General features: G+C 43.4%; 1 protein-coding gene across 3 annotated transcripts in view; it reads right to left on the bottom strand.

Annotated features, from left to right (window-relative positions):
• The window catches only part of LOC139540137 (protein BANP-like), a 79,924-nt gene that overhangs the window by 22,493 nt on the left and 38,907 nt on the right, over positions 1–18,524 (bottom strand). For all 3 annotated transcript variants that reach the window (XM_071343718.1, XM_071343717.1, XM_071343719.1), the window contains one exon: positions 17,657–17,701. In XM_071343718.1, the coding sequence (XP_071199819.1) occupies positions 17,657–17,701 (45 nt within the window). The remainder of the gene's footprint in view (positions 1–17,656; positions 17,702–18,524) is intronic.

Below are 18,524 nucleotides of genomic sequence, written 5' to 3'. Positions count from 1 at the left end.
AAAAAAAGTTAATTAATTTTGATAGGTTAAAAATAGGTTACAGTTTAGGTGTACCCTATGGCTGTATTTCAGATACACTTGTACGTCGTAGTGAAGACCAATATCTATCTTGTGTCAAGCTATATAAAATTATGGTTGTTGATGTGTATGGCTGCCCTTCAGATAAATTTTTGTACATTTGAATGTTGCAGTAGTAGAGTAGGACCTACAGTAGTAGGACCTTTCTTCTGTTTGGTGCTTTAGCATTTGAGCGAGCAAGAAAGAGAACTGAGGGTTTTCAGTGAATTTATGCAAATCACAAGGCTCATTGGAATGTCCTGCTTTGCAGTAAAATCTCAGCGACATCAGAGTGATCAAAATAAGATAGCACATCTGTACAGTCTCCACAGCTGGAAAGAGAGCGCCCTGAAATCCACCTGTCATCATCTCCACAACTTTAATATTTTGCTTTGCTTATGAGTGGAATGCCTACCGGAGTGAATCAGTTCAAGTCATAGAACTAAGGCCAGGAGTTTTTCCTAACCACATGACCTGACCAGGAAAAACATGTAGATAACTACAGTAGGTAGGCTCAAGTGTTGTTGTTTTTTATCGTCAGGTGGCAAGGGAAAAACTCCTGGCACTATCATGTAACCACCATCTTAATATTCAAGAGAGGAGGCGGCAAGGAGTTAGGATGTGAGGAGTCGCAGAAATACAAATGAAAATAAAGCCCAAACCTTTGTAAATCTGTCCTAAAGGCACTTACTCTCACAGTTTCTGCTGCATCTACGGTTTCTCCTCCACCCACTCGATGACACCATTCCTAAACACAGGCTTGACACCTCCATTAACACTAACCCTGCTTTATATTATTTTCTTTCTCTCCTCCAACTCCCATGCCTTTCAGTAGACTACAGTTTCAGTCAAGGCTAGTGTGGTTTTGACTAAACCAGATCGGTTTGAATTCTGATCCAGGACCAGTATAATCAAAGGCCTTCGGTCGACCTCTGCGATGACTGAAATAACTTCTGTAATTTAGCAGGGCCTTTTTATTTTAACGAGGCAGGCCCCCAGTGTACTATATACACTCGTGTCTGTTCTCTGGCTCAAAAATCTAGCTTGGCCTAGCTGATTGACAAATGCATTTTTACAAGGGCCTTTAAAATAATTATTTACAATGATCACTTTATCATGATTCTAATTAGCTTGTTTGTTTAGATAGACGTGATATATATGCCGTAAGACAAAAAAAAAACGTTCTGACCTCCCGGCAACCTCTGGCAACCCCGCTCTGAGGGAGCCTGGGAGGGAGCGGCCGCACCCTCGCCTCCGTGCTTTTCACATGCCGCCCACATGGCGCACGATACAACTGTCTTACATGAAAGAACATCTCTGGCTTATTTACAGACGTAACTAAAAGCCTCTTTATCCTGATATTGAGGCATCATTCAGTTTTTTTACTGCTGTTTATACGAGCAGTCTTCATCAGAAAAAGAAAACAAAAGATGGACCCTTTTAAAGGGATCCTCTTCATCATCTTTGCTTGCTTGTGTCATCAAAGCGGGATGGGATGGAACATGTGTGTTTATTGGCTGTGTATTCTTAAAGGGATAGCACATCCAAAATAGATTTTGGGGTCAAATTCCTCTTTGGCCTACACACACAACGTTGAGTTGTGTCTGTAGGCCAGTAGTGGCCGTATTCACAATAAACTGTTGTTAACTTTTGTCACAGCCAGGGGTTAGCATGATTAGCATCATCTCAAAGAAATGCATGTAATTCATGGTACCGATGTTAGCAAAGCTGCCTTGCAAGTCGAAACGTCCTCAAAAACACTTCAAACTAAGTTTGGTTAGTTTTTTTATTTTTTATTTGCATGCATACCTCTGTAATAGTCACTGGGATTTTGTTACGCAAAACTGGAACTATTTCCTTATGTATTCTCACAGCCACATCAGTCTGTTTGCTGTAACATGGACAATAAAGTTGTATTGTGTGCTTCCTTTTCTGTTGGGCACTCAGACGCAGATTGATTACCAGCTGCAAAACTCACCTGTGGCTTGATGGAACTATGAGAGCATTGCAATATTCAGATATTACTGCAACAAATAACATTCTCGCAGAAAATAAAATATGGTATCGACACTTAGGAAGTTATGGCTTGCAATGCAGCTTTGTTAACATCATTTTGGGGGGGAAGATGCTAATCATGCTACCTCCTGGCTGTGGCAAAAGTAAACAACAGATTATTGTGGATGCCGTCACTACTCGCCTACAGACAAGTTCAAGGAAGAGGAATTTTTCCAAAATGTGTCAAATTGTCCCTTAGTCATGCATTGATGTAAATGAGACACCAGGGAAAATGTGACTACGGGCACTTTCACACTTAATTGGTTTGTAGCGTTTTTTCAGAACTCTGGTGCGTTTACCCCCTTAGTTCGGTTCCTTTGGACTGGTGTGAACACTATCCACACAACGCACCGTGGTTTGCTCAAAAAGGGTGATCTTGGTCCGATTCAGCGGCAGGTGAGAATGCAGTCCAGACCAAACACAGGGAAAAAAAAGTCGCGCAGTATTACTAGTTGTTTGCAAAATGCATGCAGCATCATAACTTGATATCTCAGACATTCTGTGAGTAGCAGTGCATTGATGAGTGTATCCGATGCAGGTTAGGGGAGACAGGGGCTATAGGCTACTGAATATAACCTATTCAAGTTGAAGTTAGAGCGGCTATTGCGAATTCCTCCCATCATGTTGTTAGAAGACAAAAGCGAAAGTAATATGAAGATTTGGACACAAGTGATGCTTCATGATAATCATAGATGGATTTAAGGTGAGCATTTGTGTCCAATTAACAAATTACTTGCATGGATAAGTGGTTTTGCTTAGGAATTGTAGTGGTTTGACAATGTAAAACCAAAATGGGCCAAATTAAAAAAACACAATGTAACAAATAAACTCTGATTATAACTATAGCTCAAAACTATGTGTGAAAACACACTAGGTAGTAGTTATGATTAACCCCTAAATGGGGAATAGGGTGTCATTTGAGACACTAAGCCCTGCATCTTCGTGGGGTGGCTGTGGGCTAGAACCCAGCAGGAGTCTGGAGGTTGGGTGTGGTGGTGGTTGTGCTCCAGGCACAGTGAAGTTGCTACCAGAGAAATCTGGTTCTTGTTAACACACTACCAGGGACATCGAGTACTTCTCGGCTATGCCCAGTACAAACACACAGGGATGACTCTCCCCACATAGACTTGCACTGAAAAACACATACATAAACATCAAACAATGATATATGCACCAACACTTACACAGCAAAGCAAAAACCAACTAGACAGACATTGTGGCATGCGATCTTGGAGATCTACAGAACGATCTGTGATCTGAGGGAAAGCCCCTTATCTTCCTCCCATAATGCCATAGGTCTATATGAGATAGTGCAGGCTCCCTAAAAACAGTTCCTTTGAAATGGGATCCTCTGTAATAGCACCAGCTTTAAATCCTACACTGCTAACATGCATGTTTTATGTCCCATGTATCTCTGTAAGTATATCACTCGGTTTCCAATTATCCAATTCCCTCTTCCCCCTCCCCTCCATGGACATTATTTACAGGGGGAGCCATTTACTCCATCTTCAACTGTCTCTCTCCCCACTCGGTCTCCCATCTCTCGGTCTCCCCCCTCTCTTTCCCTCCTGCATTGTGGATCCCAAAATGCTCAACAAGCTGTCTGATATTATCAACAACATTCTTGGACAGGGAGAAATAGGACGATTAAATATCAATTCGGGCTGTGGTCCAGCAGTTCGATCCGGAGTGTCTTATGTTCTAAGTCTGTGTGCTTAACCCTGTGGACCTCCTAAACATCTGCTCTGTGTCAAACATTAGTGACAGTAGAGACATGGTGACTGAAGGTCCACACCTAGGCTTAATTTGTTGCAAACTCACTGCAGCCGTCTGTGAGAGGAACTGATGTCAACCTGCTATTAGAAACACACACAAACACACACACACACACACACACACACACACACACCCAACAAACAAGCACAAACTCCTACACACGTGCTTGTGAACTCTAAAAGTGCACACGCACACAAACTGCCAAATGGCATTCACTAGTTTGAGTGCAGCCATCTCCTGGTGCTTTTCTTGTGTTCTCTGGGCCATGAGCTAAGTTCAGTCCAGCCAGAGTCCAGCGCAGAGCCCCAGAGGGAAGAAACAGATTAGAAGCAGAGGGAGCTGAGTTCCAAACAGCCCTGCTATGATATGGTGCTGCTTCCCCCATATCTCATCTCCCTCTACCTGTCCCATCCTCCCACTCTTCATCTGAACCACCATTTCTCCCTCTCTCTCCCCTGCCAGCTTCCTCTTGTTCCCCCCCCCCCCCCCATCCAATTATCGCTCCAGCTTTCCCCTTCCCTATCGCTCTCTCCCTCTGGTGTACAGTATACAGGCCCTGACAGACAGATGGGCCTGGGGAAGTGAGAGGGGATTGGGGTTCTGGACAGACTCCAGGACACACTGAGCCGTCCGGCCAGGACCACTGATCCCTGACCCGGTTCCCACTGCTGATCCACAACAGCAGAACTTTAGGATGTTCCAGGTGTTACGCAACATCTGTCTGACAGGAGGTGGCCTGGTCCGAGGTTCTACCGGAGGTTGCATGGGGGGAGTGAGGGAGGGAGGACTCCCTGAACCCCATGGATTCGGAATGTTCTGGTACAGCCTCAGTGAATGACACAGACTTGGAAGAAGGTGCCAGTAAATTTAGAGGCTGATGTCTATGGTTATCTCCAGGAGTGAGATGTGGTTCAGCTCCCGGTGGTGTGACAGAGCCCTCTCTCTCACACACATTCAGTGTCCATCAGGGTATGGTTAGATCAGAGCAGAGAGGACAGAGGGCAGCAGATGAGAGGTTTCAGGAGGGCTGAGGGGGAGTGCTGCAGAAGAGTATTTCTTTATGGTTTCACAGGCCAGCCTGCTCTTCTAGCATCATGAATAAGTTATCGGACTGCTTGGATCCATCATCCAGCCCTGCCAGGACCTCAACAGCCATAGACTGGCAGTAAGCTGGTGTAACGGTCGTCATAGACGTTCTCCTCCTCAGACGAGGAGGAGCATGGATCGGACCAACACGCAGAGTGGGTAGTGCTCATGATAATTTATTAAATCGGAGCTGAACACTAACATGAAACAAAATAACAAAATGAATACAACCGACAACAGTCCCGTGTGGCACAGAAACAAACACCCACAAAACACACGTGAAACCCAGGCTGCCTAAGTATGATTCTCAATCAGGGACAACGATTGACAGCTGCCTCTGATTGAGAATCATACCAGGCCGACCACAAACATCCCAACATAGAAAATCACACATAGACAAACCCACCCAACTCACGCCCTGACCAACTAAATAAATACAAGACAAAAGAAAACAGGTCAGGAACGTGACAGCTGGCAATGAGGGATGGACACACATTCGAGCGCACAAACCTACAAGCGCGCACACGCACGCACACAGGGTAAGTGATATACCGTGCTGCGGTCTCTTAGCAGGCAGGAAATGTCCAGAAACTATGGCAGTCACAGTAAAGTGGCGAGGGTGGAGAGGGCAAGATGGGGGCCAGTCTCCGTCTGTATTGTTCTGGCCAAAACCCTCTCTCTTAGTCTTCCTCTCTAAACCCAGAGCAGACTGTAGACCCTCACCCATTAACTAGACCTGTGATAGGGAGTCACAATCCCCAGTATGTTGCACACCACTGCAATGACTCAGGCCTATACTACAACTGTTGTGTCTGGACTAGAGGTCGACCGATTAATCGGAATGGCCGATTAATTAGGGCTGATTTCAAGTTTTCATAACAATCGGAAATCGGTATTTTTGGACACCGATTTGGCCGATAAAAAAATATATATATATAAAATAAATGTACACCTTTATATAATCTTTATTTAACTAGGCAAGTCAGTTAAGAACACATTCTTATTTTCAATGACGGCCTAGGAACGGTGGGTTAACTGCCTCGTTCAGGGGCACAACAACAGATTTTTACCTTGTCAGCTCGGAGAATTCAATCTTGCAACCTTACAGTTAACTAGTCCAACGCTCTAACCACCTGATTACATTGCACTCCATGAGGAGCCTGCCTGTTACGCGAATGCAGTAGAAGCCAAGGTAAGTTGCTAGCTAGCATTAAACTTATCTTATAAAAAACAATCAATCAATCAATCATAATCACTAGTTAACTACACATGGTTGATGATGTTACTAGTTTATCTAGCGTGTCCTGCGTTGCATATAATCGATGCGGTGCATATCGTTGCTCCAATGTGTACCTAACCATAAACATCAATGCCTTTCTTAAAATCAACACACAGAAGTATATATTTTTAAACCTACATATTTAGCTAAAAGAAATCCAGGTTAGCAGGCAATATTAACCAGGTGAAATTGTCACTTCTCTTGCGTTCATTGCACGCAGAGTCAGTGTATATGCAACAGTTTGGGCCACCTAATTTGCCAGAATTTTACGTAATTATGACATAACATTGAAGGTTGTGCAATGTAACAGGAATATTTAGACTTATGGATGCCACCCGTTAGATAAAATACGGAACGGTTCCGTATTTCACTGAAAGAATAAACGTTTTGTTTTCGAGATGATAGTTTCCGGATTCGACCATATTAATGACCTAAGGCTCGTATTTCTGTGTGTTATTATGTTATAACTAAGTCTATGATTTGATAGAGCAGTCTGACTGAGCGGTGGTAGGCAGCAGCAGGCTCGTAAGCATTCATTCAAACAGCACTTTCCTGCGTTTTGCCAGAAGCTCTTCGCTGCATTAGGCTGGTGTAACCGATGTGAAATGGCTAGCTAGTTAGTGCGGTGCGTGCTAATAGCGTTTCAAACGTCACTCGCTCTGAGACTTGGAGTAGTTATTCCCCTTGCTCTGCATGGCTAACGCTGCTTCGAGGGTGGCTGTTGTCATTGTGTTCCTGGTTCGAGCCCAGGTAGGAGCGAGGAGAGGGATGGAAGCTATACTGTTACACTGGCAATGCTAAAGTGCCTATAAGAACATCCAATAGTCAAAGGTTAATGAAATACAAATGGTAGAGCGAGAAATAGTCCTATAATTCCTATAATAACTACAACCTAAAACTTCTTACCTGGGAATATTGAAGACTCATGTTAAAAGGAACCACCAGCTTTCATATGTTTTCATGTTCTGAGCAAGGAACTTAAACGTTAACTTTCTTACATGGCACATATTGCACTTTTACTTTCTTTTCCAACACTTTGTTTTTGCATTATTTAAACCAAATTGAACATGTTTCATTATTTATTTGAGGCTAAATTGATTTTATTGATGTATTATATTAAGTTAAAATAAGTGTTCATTCAGTTTTGTTGTAATTGTCATTATTACAAATAAAACATTTTTTAAATCGGCCGATTAATCGGTATCAGCGTTTTTTGGTCCCCCAATAATCGGTATCGGCGTTGAAAAATCATAATCGGTCGACCTCTAGTCTGGACTATGAATACACGCCCCTTACACAAGCCACAATCCCCCAAACAACCACTGTGGATCCCACCGCCACAGAAACATCAGTCACCACATGAAACATAGCATCCCCACTGCACCTCAGAGGGCAGCGGTCAGCAGCTGTGAGGAGAGGAAGTGAGAGGTGCAGAGGGAAGCACCCAGCTTCTGCCTAACAGGGCCAGTCTATCTATAGCAGAAGGAGTGGGATGGAGAAAGGGAGGAAGGAGCGGCCCAGATAAGAGAGCAGAGGAGGGAGGGTGGAGATGTGGAAGTCTTCCAGCAGTGTGCTATAAGTTACGCTAACATAGCCTGAGTGAGCAGTATCCCACTGCACTGGAAGAACAATGACATCACAGAGACTAAGTGTAGCTGTAGCCTGCCTACTCAGAAACAGGCCTTGTAGCAGATTCATTCACAGTCCCAAATGGATATGCTGCAAATGGACAACCACATTTCTCTATGGTCTTTTGACAATGTGTGCTATGACCTCACCATGTTCGAGCATTACCAGTGCCCAATTAACAGAACACAATCCGGAATGCAATCAAGTAGAGTTATTTGGATAAATCTGACTTCACTTATAAGTGTCTTAACTTAAACTGTCTATACACACCATTCACATGCATATATTCTGTTCTGATATGTCTTCTGTGACGTAAAAGTCCGTCACTGGCCGCATTTGGTACTTTAATGCACGCACACATTCATCACTCCTCCCTGCTCCGTTATCAGATAAGTTAACAATGTGGGTCGACACACAAGTTAACTTCTCTGTCTTAGTACATACATTTCACACTTATGTCAGTGTTCATATTTAATATAAGCAATATTTATTATACTTATTGATGTTGTGGATGAGCGCTTGTTTGTTTGTTCTGTTCTTCTCTCTCTCCATCTCTGTAGCTTCCGGGTATGCTGGATAAGGACCCGAGCTAAGGGAATTGGGCTGACTTTGTAGTGCCTGTCCCAAATGGCTCATTAATGTACAGTGGGGCAAAAAAGTATTTAGTCAGCCACCAATTGTGCAAGTTCTCCCACTTAAAACGATGAGAGAGGCCTGTAATTTTCATCATAGGTACACTTCAACTATGACAGACAAAATGAGGGGGGAAAAATCCAGAAAATCACATTGTAGGATTTTTAATGAATTTATTTGCAAATTATGGTGGAAAATAAGTATTTGGTCACCTACAAACAAGCAAGATTTCTGGCTCTCACAGACCTGTAACTTCTTCTTTAAGAGGCTCCTCTGTCCTCCACTCGTTACCTGTATTAATGGCACCTGTTTGAACTTGTTATCAGTATAAAAGACACCTGTCCACAACCTCAAACAGTCACACTCCAAACTCCACTATGGCCAAGACCAAATAGCTGTCAAAGGACACCAGAAACAAAATTGTAGACCTGCACCAGGCTGGGAAGACTGAATCTGCAATAGGTACGCAGCTTGGTTTGAAGAAATCAACTGTGGGAGCAATTATTAGGAAATGGAAGACATACAAGACCACTGATAATCTCCCTCGATATGGGGCTCCACGCAAGATCTCACCCCGTGGGGTCAAAATGATCACAAGAACGGTGAGCAACAATCCCAGAACCACACGGGGGGACCTAGTGAATGACCTGCAGAGAGCTGGGACCAAAGTAACAAAGCCTACCATCAGTAACAGACTACGCCGCCAGGGACACAAATCCTGCAGTGCCAGACGTGTCCCCCTGCTTAAGCCAGTACATGTCCAGGCCCGTCTGAAGTTTGCTAGAGAGCATTTGGATGATCCAGAAGAAGATTGGGAGAATGTCATATGGTCAGATGAAACCAAAATATAACTTTTTGGTAAAAACTCAACTCGTCGTGTTTGGAGGACAAAGAATGCTGAGTTGCATCCAAAGAACACCATACCTACTGTGAAGCATGGGGGTGGAAACATCATGCTTTGGGGCTGTTTTTCTGCAAAGGGACCAGGACGACTGATCCGTGTAAAGGACAGAATGAATGGGGCCATGTATCGTGAGATTTTGAGTGAAAACCTCCTTCCATCAGCAAGGGCATTGAAGATGAAACGTGGCTGGGTCTTTCAGCATGACAATGATCCCAAACACACCGCCCGGGCAACGAAGGAGTGGCTTCGTAAGAAGCATTTCAAGGTCCTGGAGTGGCCTAGCCAGTCTCCAGATCTCAACCCCATAGAAAATCTTTAGAGGGAGTTGAAAGTCCGGGTTGCACAGCAACAGCCCCAAAACATCACTGCTCTAGAGGAGATCTGCATGGAGGAATGGGCCAAAATACCAGCAACAGTGTGTGAAAACCTTGTGAAGACTTACAGAAAACGTTTGACCTCTGTCATTGCCAACAAAGGGTATATAACAAAGTATTGAGATAAACTTTTGTTATTGACCAAATACTTATTTTCCACCATAATTTTCAAATAAATTCATTAAAAATCCTACAATGTGATTTTCTGGATTTTTTCCCCTCATTTTGTCTGTCATAGTTGAAGTGTACCTATGATGAAAATTACAGGCCTCTCTCATCTTTTTAAGTGGGAGAACTTGCACAATTGGTGGCTGACTAAATACTTTTTTGCCCCACTGTAAATGGGCATATTGAAAAACACTGTCAGTAGTGATGTAATTTTGTAAATGTTATATTGTGATATTGTGTCATAAAAAACATGTTGCAATGTATATACTTTAGTATGTTTAGTTAAAGGGAAAATGTAGGTTTGTATAGGTAATTGCTTAATTAATTAGTGTTAATTGTTCTGAGGGGAGGGGCTAGTCCTACAAAAGAAGCCTCTTTCAGGTCATGGAGAGGCAATTTGGATTGAGCTGTGGATGGGGTAGCATTGTTTTTAGCTGGCCCATAAGGTATACGTTTGATGGCAGTACTGTTTTTGTTCCAGAATCACTATGTAAATAAACCCCCTTGCACAGAATAACTTTTTCTGCTCCGCCATCTTTTTATTTTGATAGAGGTTAGGTTTTCCAGTTTAGCCTTCTGGCCTACTCTACGTGACAGTAGAGTTATTTGGATAAATCTGACTTCACTTATAAGTGTTTTAACTTTAAATTGTCCATACACACCATTCACATGCATATATTCTGTTCTGATGTCTTCATTTCTTGTCATTTTTTTACTTTTAGATTATGTGTGTATCAGTGGCGGTCAGTGCCGTTTAAGATGAGGGAGGACAATATTTTTTTTAATGAACATGGCCTTATTTCTATTACAGCATATTCCATTCACCCAGCTCAAAGTAACATCGATAGGTTTAGGCTACTAGATGACTCACATTTTCACTACAACCTAGCCTGTAAATTAAAGTTTACAACGTAGGTACACAGATCTTGAGAAATTTGAGTAATCAAAGTGAGAGACCGTGACATTCATTACCGCCTTGCACACTCTTGCCTGCATCTATCTGATCTAAGTTGTAATCATCAGTCTAACATTTGCAAACAAGAGATTCTATTAGCGAAATTCAGGTATATTTATCCCATTTCCTCGTGTTTGCTTCCGTTTAACTTCTTATGGCTGCAGGGGCAGTGTTGAGTAGCTTGGATGAAAGGTGCCCAGAATAAACGGCCTGCTCCTCAGTCCCAGTTACTAATATATGCATATTATTATTAGTGTTGGATAGAAAACACTCTGAAGTTTCTAAAACTGTTTGAATTATGTCTGTGAGTATAACAAAACTCATATGGCAGGCAAAAACCTGAGAAAAAATCCAAACAGGAAGTGGAAATTCTGAGACTGGTCGAGTTTCAACCAAGATCCCATTGAAATCACAGCGAGATATGAATGAGTATTCACTTCCTACGGCTTCCACTAGATGTCAACAGTCTGTACACTCTACTGTGAAGGGGGGCCGAAGGAGACAGGAATAAGTCACCACTGCCATGAGTTGACCATTCTTTCACCATGCGCCTTCACATAAGAGGGAGCTCCGTTCCATCGCTCATCTGAAGTCAATGTAATTCTCCGGTTGGGACGTTATTCAAGATGTATTTTAACAACATTCTAAAGATTGATTCAATACATCGTTTGACATGTTTCTACTGACTGTTACGGAACCTTTTGACATTTCGTCAGGTTTGAGTGAACGCGATTCGTGACTTTGGAATTGTTTACCAAACGCGCTAACCAAAGTAGCTAATTGGACAAAAATAACGGACATTATCGAACAAATCAAGCATTTATTGTGGACCTGGGATTCCTGGGAGTGCATTCTGATGAAGATCCTCAAAGGGAATATTTATCATGTAATTTCTGGTTTCTGTTGACTCCAACATGGCGGCTAATTTGACTATTGTTCTGAGCTCCATCTCAGATTATTGCATGGTTTGCTTTTTCTGTAAAGTTTTTTTGAAATCTGACACAGCGGTTGCATTAAGGAGAGGTATATCTATAATTACATGTGTATAACTTGTATTATCATCTACATTTATGATGCGTATTTCTGTTGAAACGATGTGGCTATGCAAAATCACTGGATGTTTTTAGAACTAGTGAATGTAACGCGCCAATGTAAACTGTGATTTTTTTATATAAATATGAACTTTATCAAACAAAACATACATGTATTGTGTAACATGAAGTCCTATGAGTGTCATCTGATGAAGATCATCAAAGGTTAGTGATTAATTTTATCTCTATTTGTGCTTTTTGTGACTGCTATCTTTCGCTGGAAAAATGGCTGTGCTTATTGTGGTTTGGTGTGACCTAACATAATCGTTTGTAGTGCTTTCGCTGAAAAGCATATTTGAATTTGGACACTTTGGTGGGATTAACAAGAAGATTACCTTTAAAATGGTATAAGACACATGTATGTCTGAGGAATTTTAATTATGAGATTTCTGTTGTTTTGAATTTGGCGCCCTGCACTTTCACTGGCTGTTGTCATATCATCCCGTTACCTGGATTGCAGCCATAAGAAGTTAAGAAACATTCGTCAACAGAATCTGCAGAATGAATACACCCCTACTCACACGCAAACAATCATGCAGTACAGTGTACAGTCAAGTAAGCAGTTCAGCGGGCCCAGGTTGCAATAAATTAATAAAAACAAAAACTTACCTTGACTTGGAAGAGCTCCAGTGTTGGATAGCCATAGCCACCTGGCTAACACAGCATCCCTCTCTGTTTGAGCAGGATGATTGAGTATGTTAAACTAGCTAGCTGCATTCGCTAGCAAATTAAGTGAAAGTGAAAAAAATACAAAAATATAGCTAGCTCTCTCTTCATTTTTGAAGAAATACATTTGTTCAAAACTGTTCAACTATTGTCTTTCTCTCGCTTTGAGTCAACAACTCACCACATTTTATGCACTGCTAGCTTAGGCTTTCAGTACTAGATTCATTCTCTGATCCTTTGATAGGTTGACAACATGCCAGTTCATACATTTTTTATTTAATTAGGCAAGTCAGTTCAGAACAAATTCTTATTTACAATGACGGCCTACCCCCCCGGGCAAAACCCTCCACTAACCCGGATGACGCTGGGCCAGTTGTGCGCCGCCCTATGGGACTACCAATTACGGCCGGTTGTGACACAGCCTGGGAACGAACCAGGGTCTGTACTGATGCCTCTAGCATTGCAGTGCCATAGACCGTTGCCCCACTCGGGAGGCCTATGCTGCAAGAGCTCTGACAGGTAGTTGGACGTCCTTAGGAAGTTATAATTACTGTGTAATCTATAGAAGGGGGTGAGAACCATGAGCATCCTAGGTTTTGAATTGAAGTCAATGTACCCAGAAGAGGATGGAAACTAGCTGTCCTCCGGCTACACCATGGTGCTGCCACAGAGAGTGCTGCTGAGGCTACTGTAGACCTTCATTACAAAACAGTGTGTTTTGAGAAAAGATTTGGTGACGTGAATATATTTAGTATAGTTTTATCTAAAAAGGGTAACTAATGTTTCACTATAAAAAAAAAAAATGATCCACTCCTTCCTCCTCTGAGGAGCCTCCACTGGTGTGTATTGTTATCGGTAGATATTGCTGCACTGTTGGCGCTAGAAACATAAGATTTTGCTGCACCTGCGATAACATCTGCAAAACTGTGTAAGCAACCAATAAACTTTGATTTGAAGTGACTCATAAGTCAGAAGTGACTCACGCGCCATTATTATGTGCTTTTTTATTCTGTGTGTGTGTGTGTGTGTGTGTGTGTGTGTGTGTGTGTGTGTGTGTGTGTGTGTGTGTGTGTGTGTGTGTGTGTGTGTGTGTGTGTGTGTGTGTGAGAATGTCTGTGTCCTTCCTTTTATTTGATCTGGGTTGCATCCATGTTCAGAGCAATTACACAAACACAAAAACACCACGCTCTCATATGAACAATACTGACAGTCAGCTAGTGCTATTCTTGTCTCACTCCCTGGGAAAACACACTAGCAAGGCAGGGAAATGCCATTGAGTCACTGTTTGTGCATGTGCGTGTGTGCCATGTGTCTGTGTCTATGTCTATGTGTGTGTGCGTGTGTGCCATGTGTCTGTGTCTATGTCTATGTGTGTGTGGGTGTGTGCCATGTGTCTGTGTCTGTGTCTATGTGTGTGTGGGTGTGTGCCATGTGTCTGTGTCTATGTGTGTGTGTGTGGGTGTGTGCCATGTGTCTGTGTCTATGTGTGTGTGTGTGGGTGTGTGAAAAGCCCACCTGGAAGAATAAGTCAGTGTGTTTGTTTTGGCGCGGGCCTCATATCATTTTACAGATACAATAAAAAAATACGAGCTATTCATGGATTGCAAGTTTTGTCATTCTACTCAATGCATCGTCAATGGGCACTGATGAAGATTCCATCAAAAGTGAATTACAGTGGCTTGCAAATACAATGACATTCAAAATGAGGCAATAATTAGTAGAAACCTGTCATCATTTTGATGTCACCAGATTGACTTTAGATGCAGTATAACGCTAGCTAAGATTGGGGGTAGGCCAATTTTAGTTAGCTAACATTCGTATTGCTAGCTATTTCTGACAAACTTTGCTAGTTAATGGCAACATTGCCTTCTGTCAAAAGTAAATTTGACAACATGATAACGCTGGCAAAGTTGTTTCCTACTAAATATTTGGCTTATCAACACTTTAGGGCACCACTATGGAGCCACCAACAGAGGGCAGCTTGAGAACGTTCAAAACAATGGCGTGACAGAGGTGCAAACTATGAATAAAGTTAAGGGGGAAAAGAAAAGAGGGTCTTTATTGGACAAGGCTTCCATGCTCTGCCAGGGGGATAGGACCCTGCTTCGTTAAGTCCCTATACACAGCTAGGGTACGTGTCAAATGGCACCCTATTCCCTATGTAGTCAAAAGTAGTGCACTATATTATAGGGGATAGGGTGCCATTTGAGACGCATGCCTAGTTAGCTACACTCTGGCACTGTGAGGGGCTCTACGATCTAAGACACACTCTGCTCTTCAATGCACTACACAGTGTGTTTACACAGAGTGGCTGGATCTAGTGTTAATGGCAGAAGGTGTTTTACAATGTCATCAGAGTGTGGGGAGGGGGGTGCATTTGATAGTCTTACATTTAATAGTGAAAACAATGAGGAACTAGCCATGACCTGACAAGTGAGCTGTACTAAATTAAGCAGAAAGACAGAGTTAACAACACGTTAGTGCTAAATAACATTGGAAACAGAGTTGTACCACTACTGTATAACTTTTTTCGCTTTTGTCGGCTTCAAAATCAGAACCAGTACCAAATTGCAACCGAAGCCAAGATGCAAGAGAGAAACAGGAATGCTGCTGTCAGGCCCACCGGACTCAACGACCGGTTCAACTGAGGACGTGAGTGTGTCTTAGTCTCAGTGTGTACCTTCTCCATTGCCATCGTCAAGCCAAACAACATTGGCATGACAAGAGAGCAGAAACAGACTGGCATCCAGGCTAGCTCTAAGCCAGGTAGTCTCGCAATCAACACATACTAATTTGAGAATCACCGAGTTCAATGGGTTATGGAGATACCGAGAACAGCTGGAGTTCAAGCTAGGTAAATGACAAGTGATAAACTATTATATTGTGGAAAGTACCATTGGCACACATAGGGGCATTTACTCTAGCCTAGCTAGCCAAGTCTAGAGTTTGGAGTAGCCAGGACTGTTGGAGTTCCTTACCTAACATCAGCTGCTCTCCAAACAATGACAGCACCTTGGAATAAGGGATGAGCTAATTGGCTGAGAAATAGCTTGGGTTTAATAAGAGCAGAACTCATAAGCTGAGAAAGAGTTAACGTCACACAAATGGTGCTGTGCACACACGCACCTGTCCTCAGAAAGAAAAACAGTCTAGGGAGCGTGAGAAAGAGAGCGAGCCACTTCCTCTACAGCCAGGCTTCTAGACGATCGAGATCATGAATATGAAATAATGCCCTGGTCTGCACAGCGACCATCTGTGATGTATGATCTGCGATCGTCACACAGCCCTGGTGCTTTGATCAGGAGGTTCCCTTTGATCCCAGAGGAAAGAACAGAGAAACAGGAAGAACAGAGCCCTCTGTACTAAACACACCATCCTCTCCTCTATCCACAAAGAGAGGAGAGTTGGGAAGGATGGAGAGATGGAGGGGGGGAAGACTGACAGGAAGTTGAGAAAGCATGCGAGACAGACAGTGAGAGAGAGGCACATAAAACAGAGAAAGAGCAAGAGAACAAGAGATTAGAAAGAAAGACATTCGAGAGACAGAGAGAGCCAGAGTGAGAGAGAGAGAGCCAGAGTGAGAGAGAGAGAGAGAGAGAGCCAGAGTGAGAGAGAGAGAGAGAGAGAGAGCCAGAGTGAGAGAGAGAGAGAGAGAGCCAGAGTGAGAGAGAGAGAGAGAGAGAGCCAGAGTGAGAGAGAGAGAGAGAGAGAGCCAGAGTGAGAGAGAGAGAGAGAGAGAGCCAGAGTGAGAGAGAGAGAGAGAGAGAGAGAGAGAGAGAGAGACAGAGAGAGAGAGCTTCAGCACGTGAGAGACCGAGAGAGCAGATGTATGAGCCAGAGTGAGAGAGAGAGATTGCCCGCAGATGAGCACAGAGTCGAGAGAGAATTCGAGAGCAGAGCCAGAGTTTGAGAGAGTGAGAGAGAGAGCCAGAGTGAGAGTCCAGAGTATGCCAGCAGTGCAGCAGAGAGTGAGAGAGCAGATGCCACGAGTGAGAGGGCAGCCAGTGAGAGAGACAGACGCCAGAGTGAGAGACAACCCAGAGTTATGAGTAGAGAGAGTAGACGAGAGAGCTAGAGCCAGATGTAGAGAGTTAGAGACACTGCAGAGAGAGAGAGATGAGAGATGTAGATGTAGAGAGAGATTTGAGACTTCTGTATGAGTAGATGTTTAGATGTTCAGTGTGAGAGAGTACACAGACGTGAGTAGAGAGACCGAGCTCACGAGCTGAGAGCAGATGTTAGAGAGAGAGCCCATGAGTGAAGAGAGAGAGAGAGAGAGAGCCAGAGTGAGAGAGAGAGAGAGTCAGAGTGAGAGAGAGAGAGAGTCAGAGTGAGAGAGAGAGAGAGAGAGAGAGCCAGAGTGAGCGAGAGAGAGCCAGAGTGAGAGAGAGAGAGAGAGAGAGCCAGAGTGAGAGAGAGAGAGAGAGCCAGAGTGAGAGAGAGAGAGAGAGAGAGAGAGAGCCAGAGTGAGAGAGAGTGAGAGAGAGAGACAGAGTGAGAGAGAGAGAGAGAGAGAGAGCCAGAGTGAGAGAGAGAGAGAGAGAGAGAGCCAGAGTGAGAGAGAGAGAGAGAGAGAGAGCCAGAGTGAGAGAGCCAGAGTGAGAGAGAGAGAGCCAGAGTGAGAGTGAGAGAGAGAGAGCCAGAGTGAGAGAGAGAGAGCCAGAGTGAGAGAGAGAGAGAGAGAGAGACAGAGTGAGAGGCAGACCAGACAGGGATAGAGAGCTAGCTCCTCTCGGTGCGCATTTAAGGGGTCTGCAGGAAAGAGGGGGACCAGCACACTGAGGTAACCCAGAAGTAATGAACAATCCGTGGGAACTTTAAACCTTAAACCTCCATGGGTCGTGTTCATTAGGCACCAAACTGAAGAAAACGGCGGAAAACGGAGGAGCTCACGTTTTCACGTGTTCTGTTGCAAAATGTTTTAAAGTGTTTTCCATAATGAAGCTTGAGGATAAAGTTACTGCAGGGGGTGAAGGGACTTACCTGTCCATCCTGCCCAACATGCACCTGGTGGATCTGAAGGTTCCCCTGAGAGAGAGAGAAGAGAGGGATCCTTCAGACAGCCTGAGAGCATCACAGTCTCACATACATTTTGTAAACACACACTAATCATACTGCATAATGAACATACCAATCACAGCATCATTCACTCACACACACACACAGCATAAACAAATCACACAGACGCCATGACATTAACAAGACCACATGAAAAACAAGCCCAATTTAGCCTATATTCCCCTGTGCTGTTTTCACTCCTAATTCTATTTCTTATTCAATGCTGTCTGAGCTGCCATATGGACAGGCAGCATGGTAATCTCTCCCAAATAGCCTTATTTCCTTTTCCAACATGCTGAAACCAATGGCTTTGATGAAGAGGCCCCTGTTTCTAATGAAAACGCACACTGAGCGACAGTTGGGAAAAGTGGGATTTTGTTGCTAAGCTTTGAACTCCCAAAACAAACAAAATCATAGAGTGAAAAAAAAGAAATTCTGGCGTCCGATCACAAAGAGCAGGAAAGGCTTTCAGAGCTTTTCTTCCTCAGTCTCTCTCAAACTGTCTTCCTCCCTGTGTCTTGGTTGTACAGGTTAGGAACCTCCGTAGAATACCTGGACGATGTGTCAGCCCTATTTGTAGTGCAGGTGTTTGTGTGTGTGTGTGTGTGTGTGTGTGTACACACACAATGGTTGCATGTATGTGTATGTGTGTGTATGTATATGTCTACTCAAGTGTGTGTGCGCGCGCAGTGTCGCCTCAAAATAAATCTCTACCCCACATCTTATTAAAAATATTTAACTATAATGCTGAGGAAGATAATTATTTCTCAGACACTGTGTGGTTCTGAGTCCG

This window comes from Salvelinus alpinus, chromosome 15 (genome assembly GCF_045679555.1).
Source record: "Salvelinus alpinus chromosome 15, SLU_Salpinus.1, whole genome shotgun sequence".
Classification (NCBI taxonomy): domain Eukaryota; kingdom Metazoa; phylum Chordata; class Actinopteri; order Salmoniformes; family Salmonidae; genus Salvelinus; species Salvelinus alpinus.
This window is presented reverse-complemented; position numbering and strand designations above follow the sequence as displayed.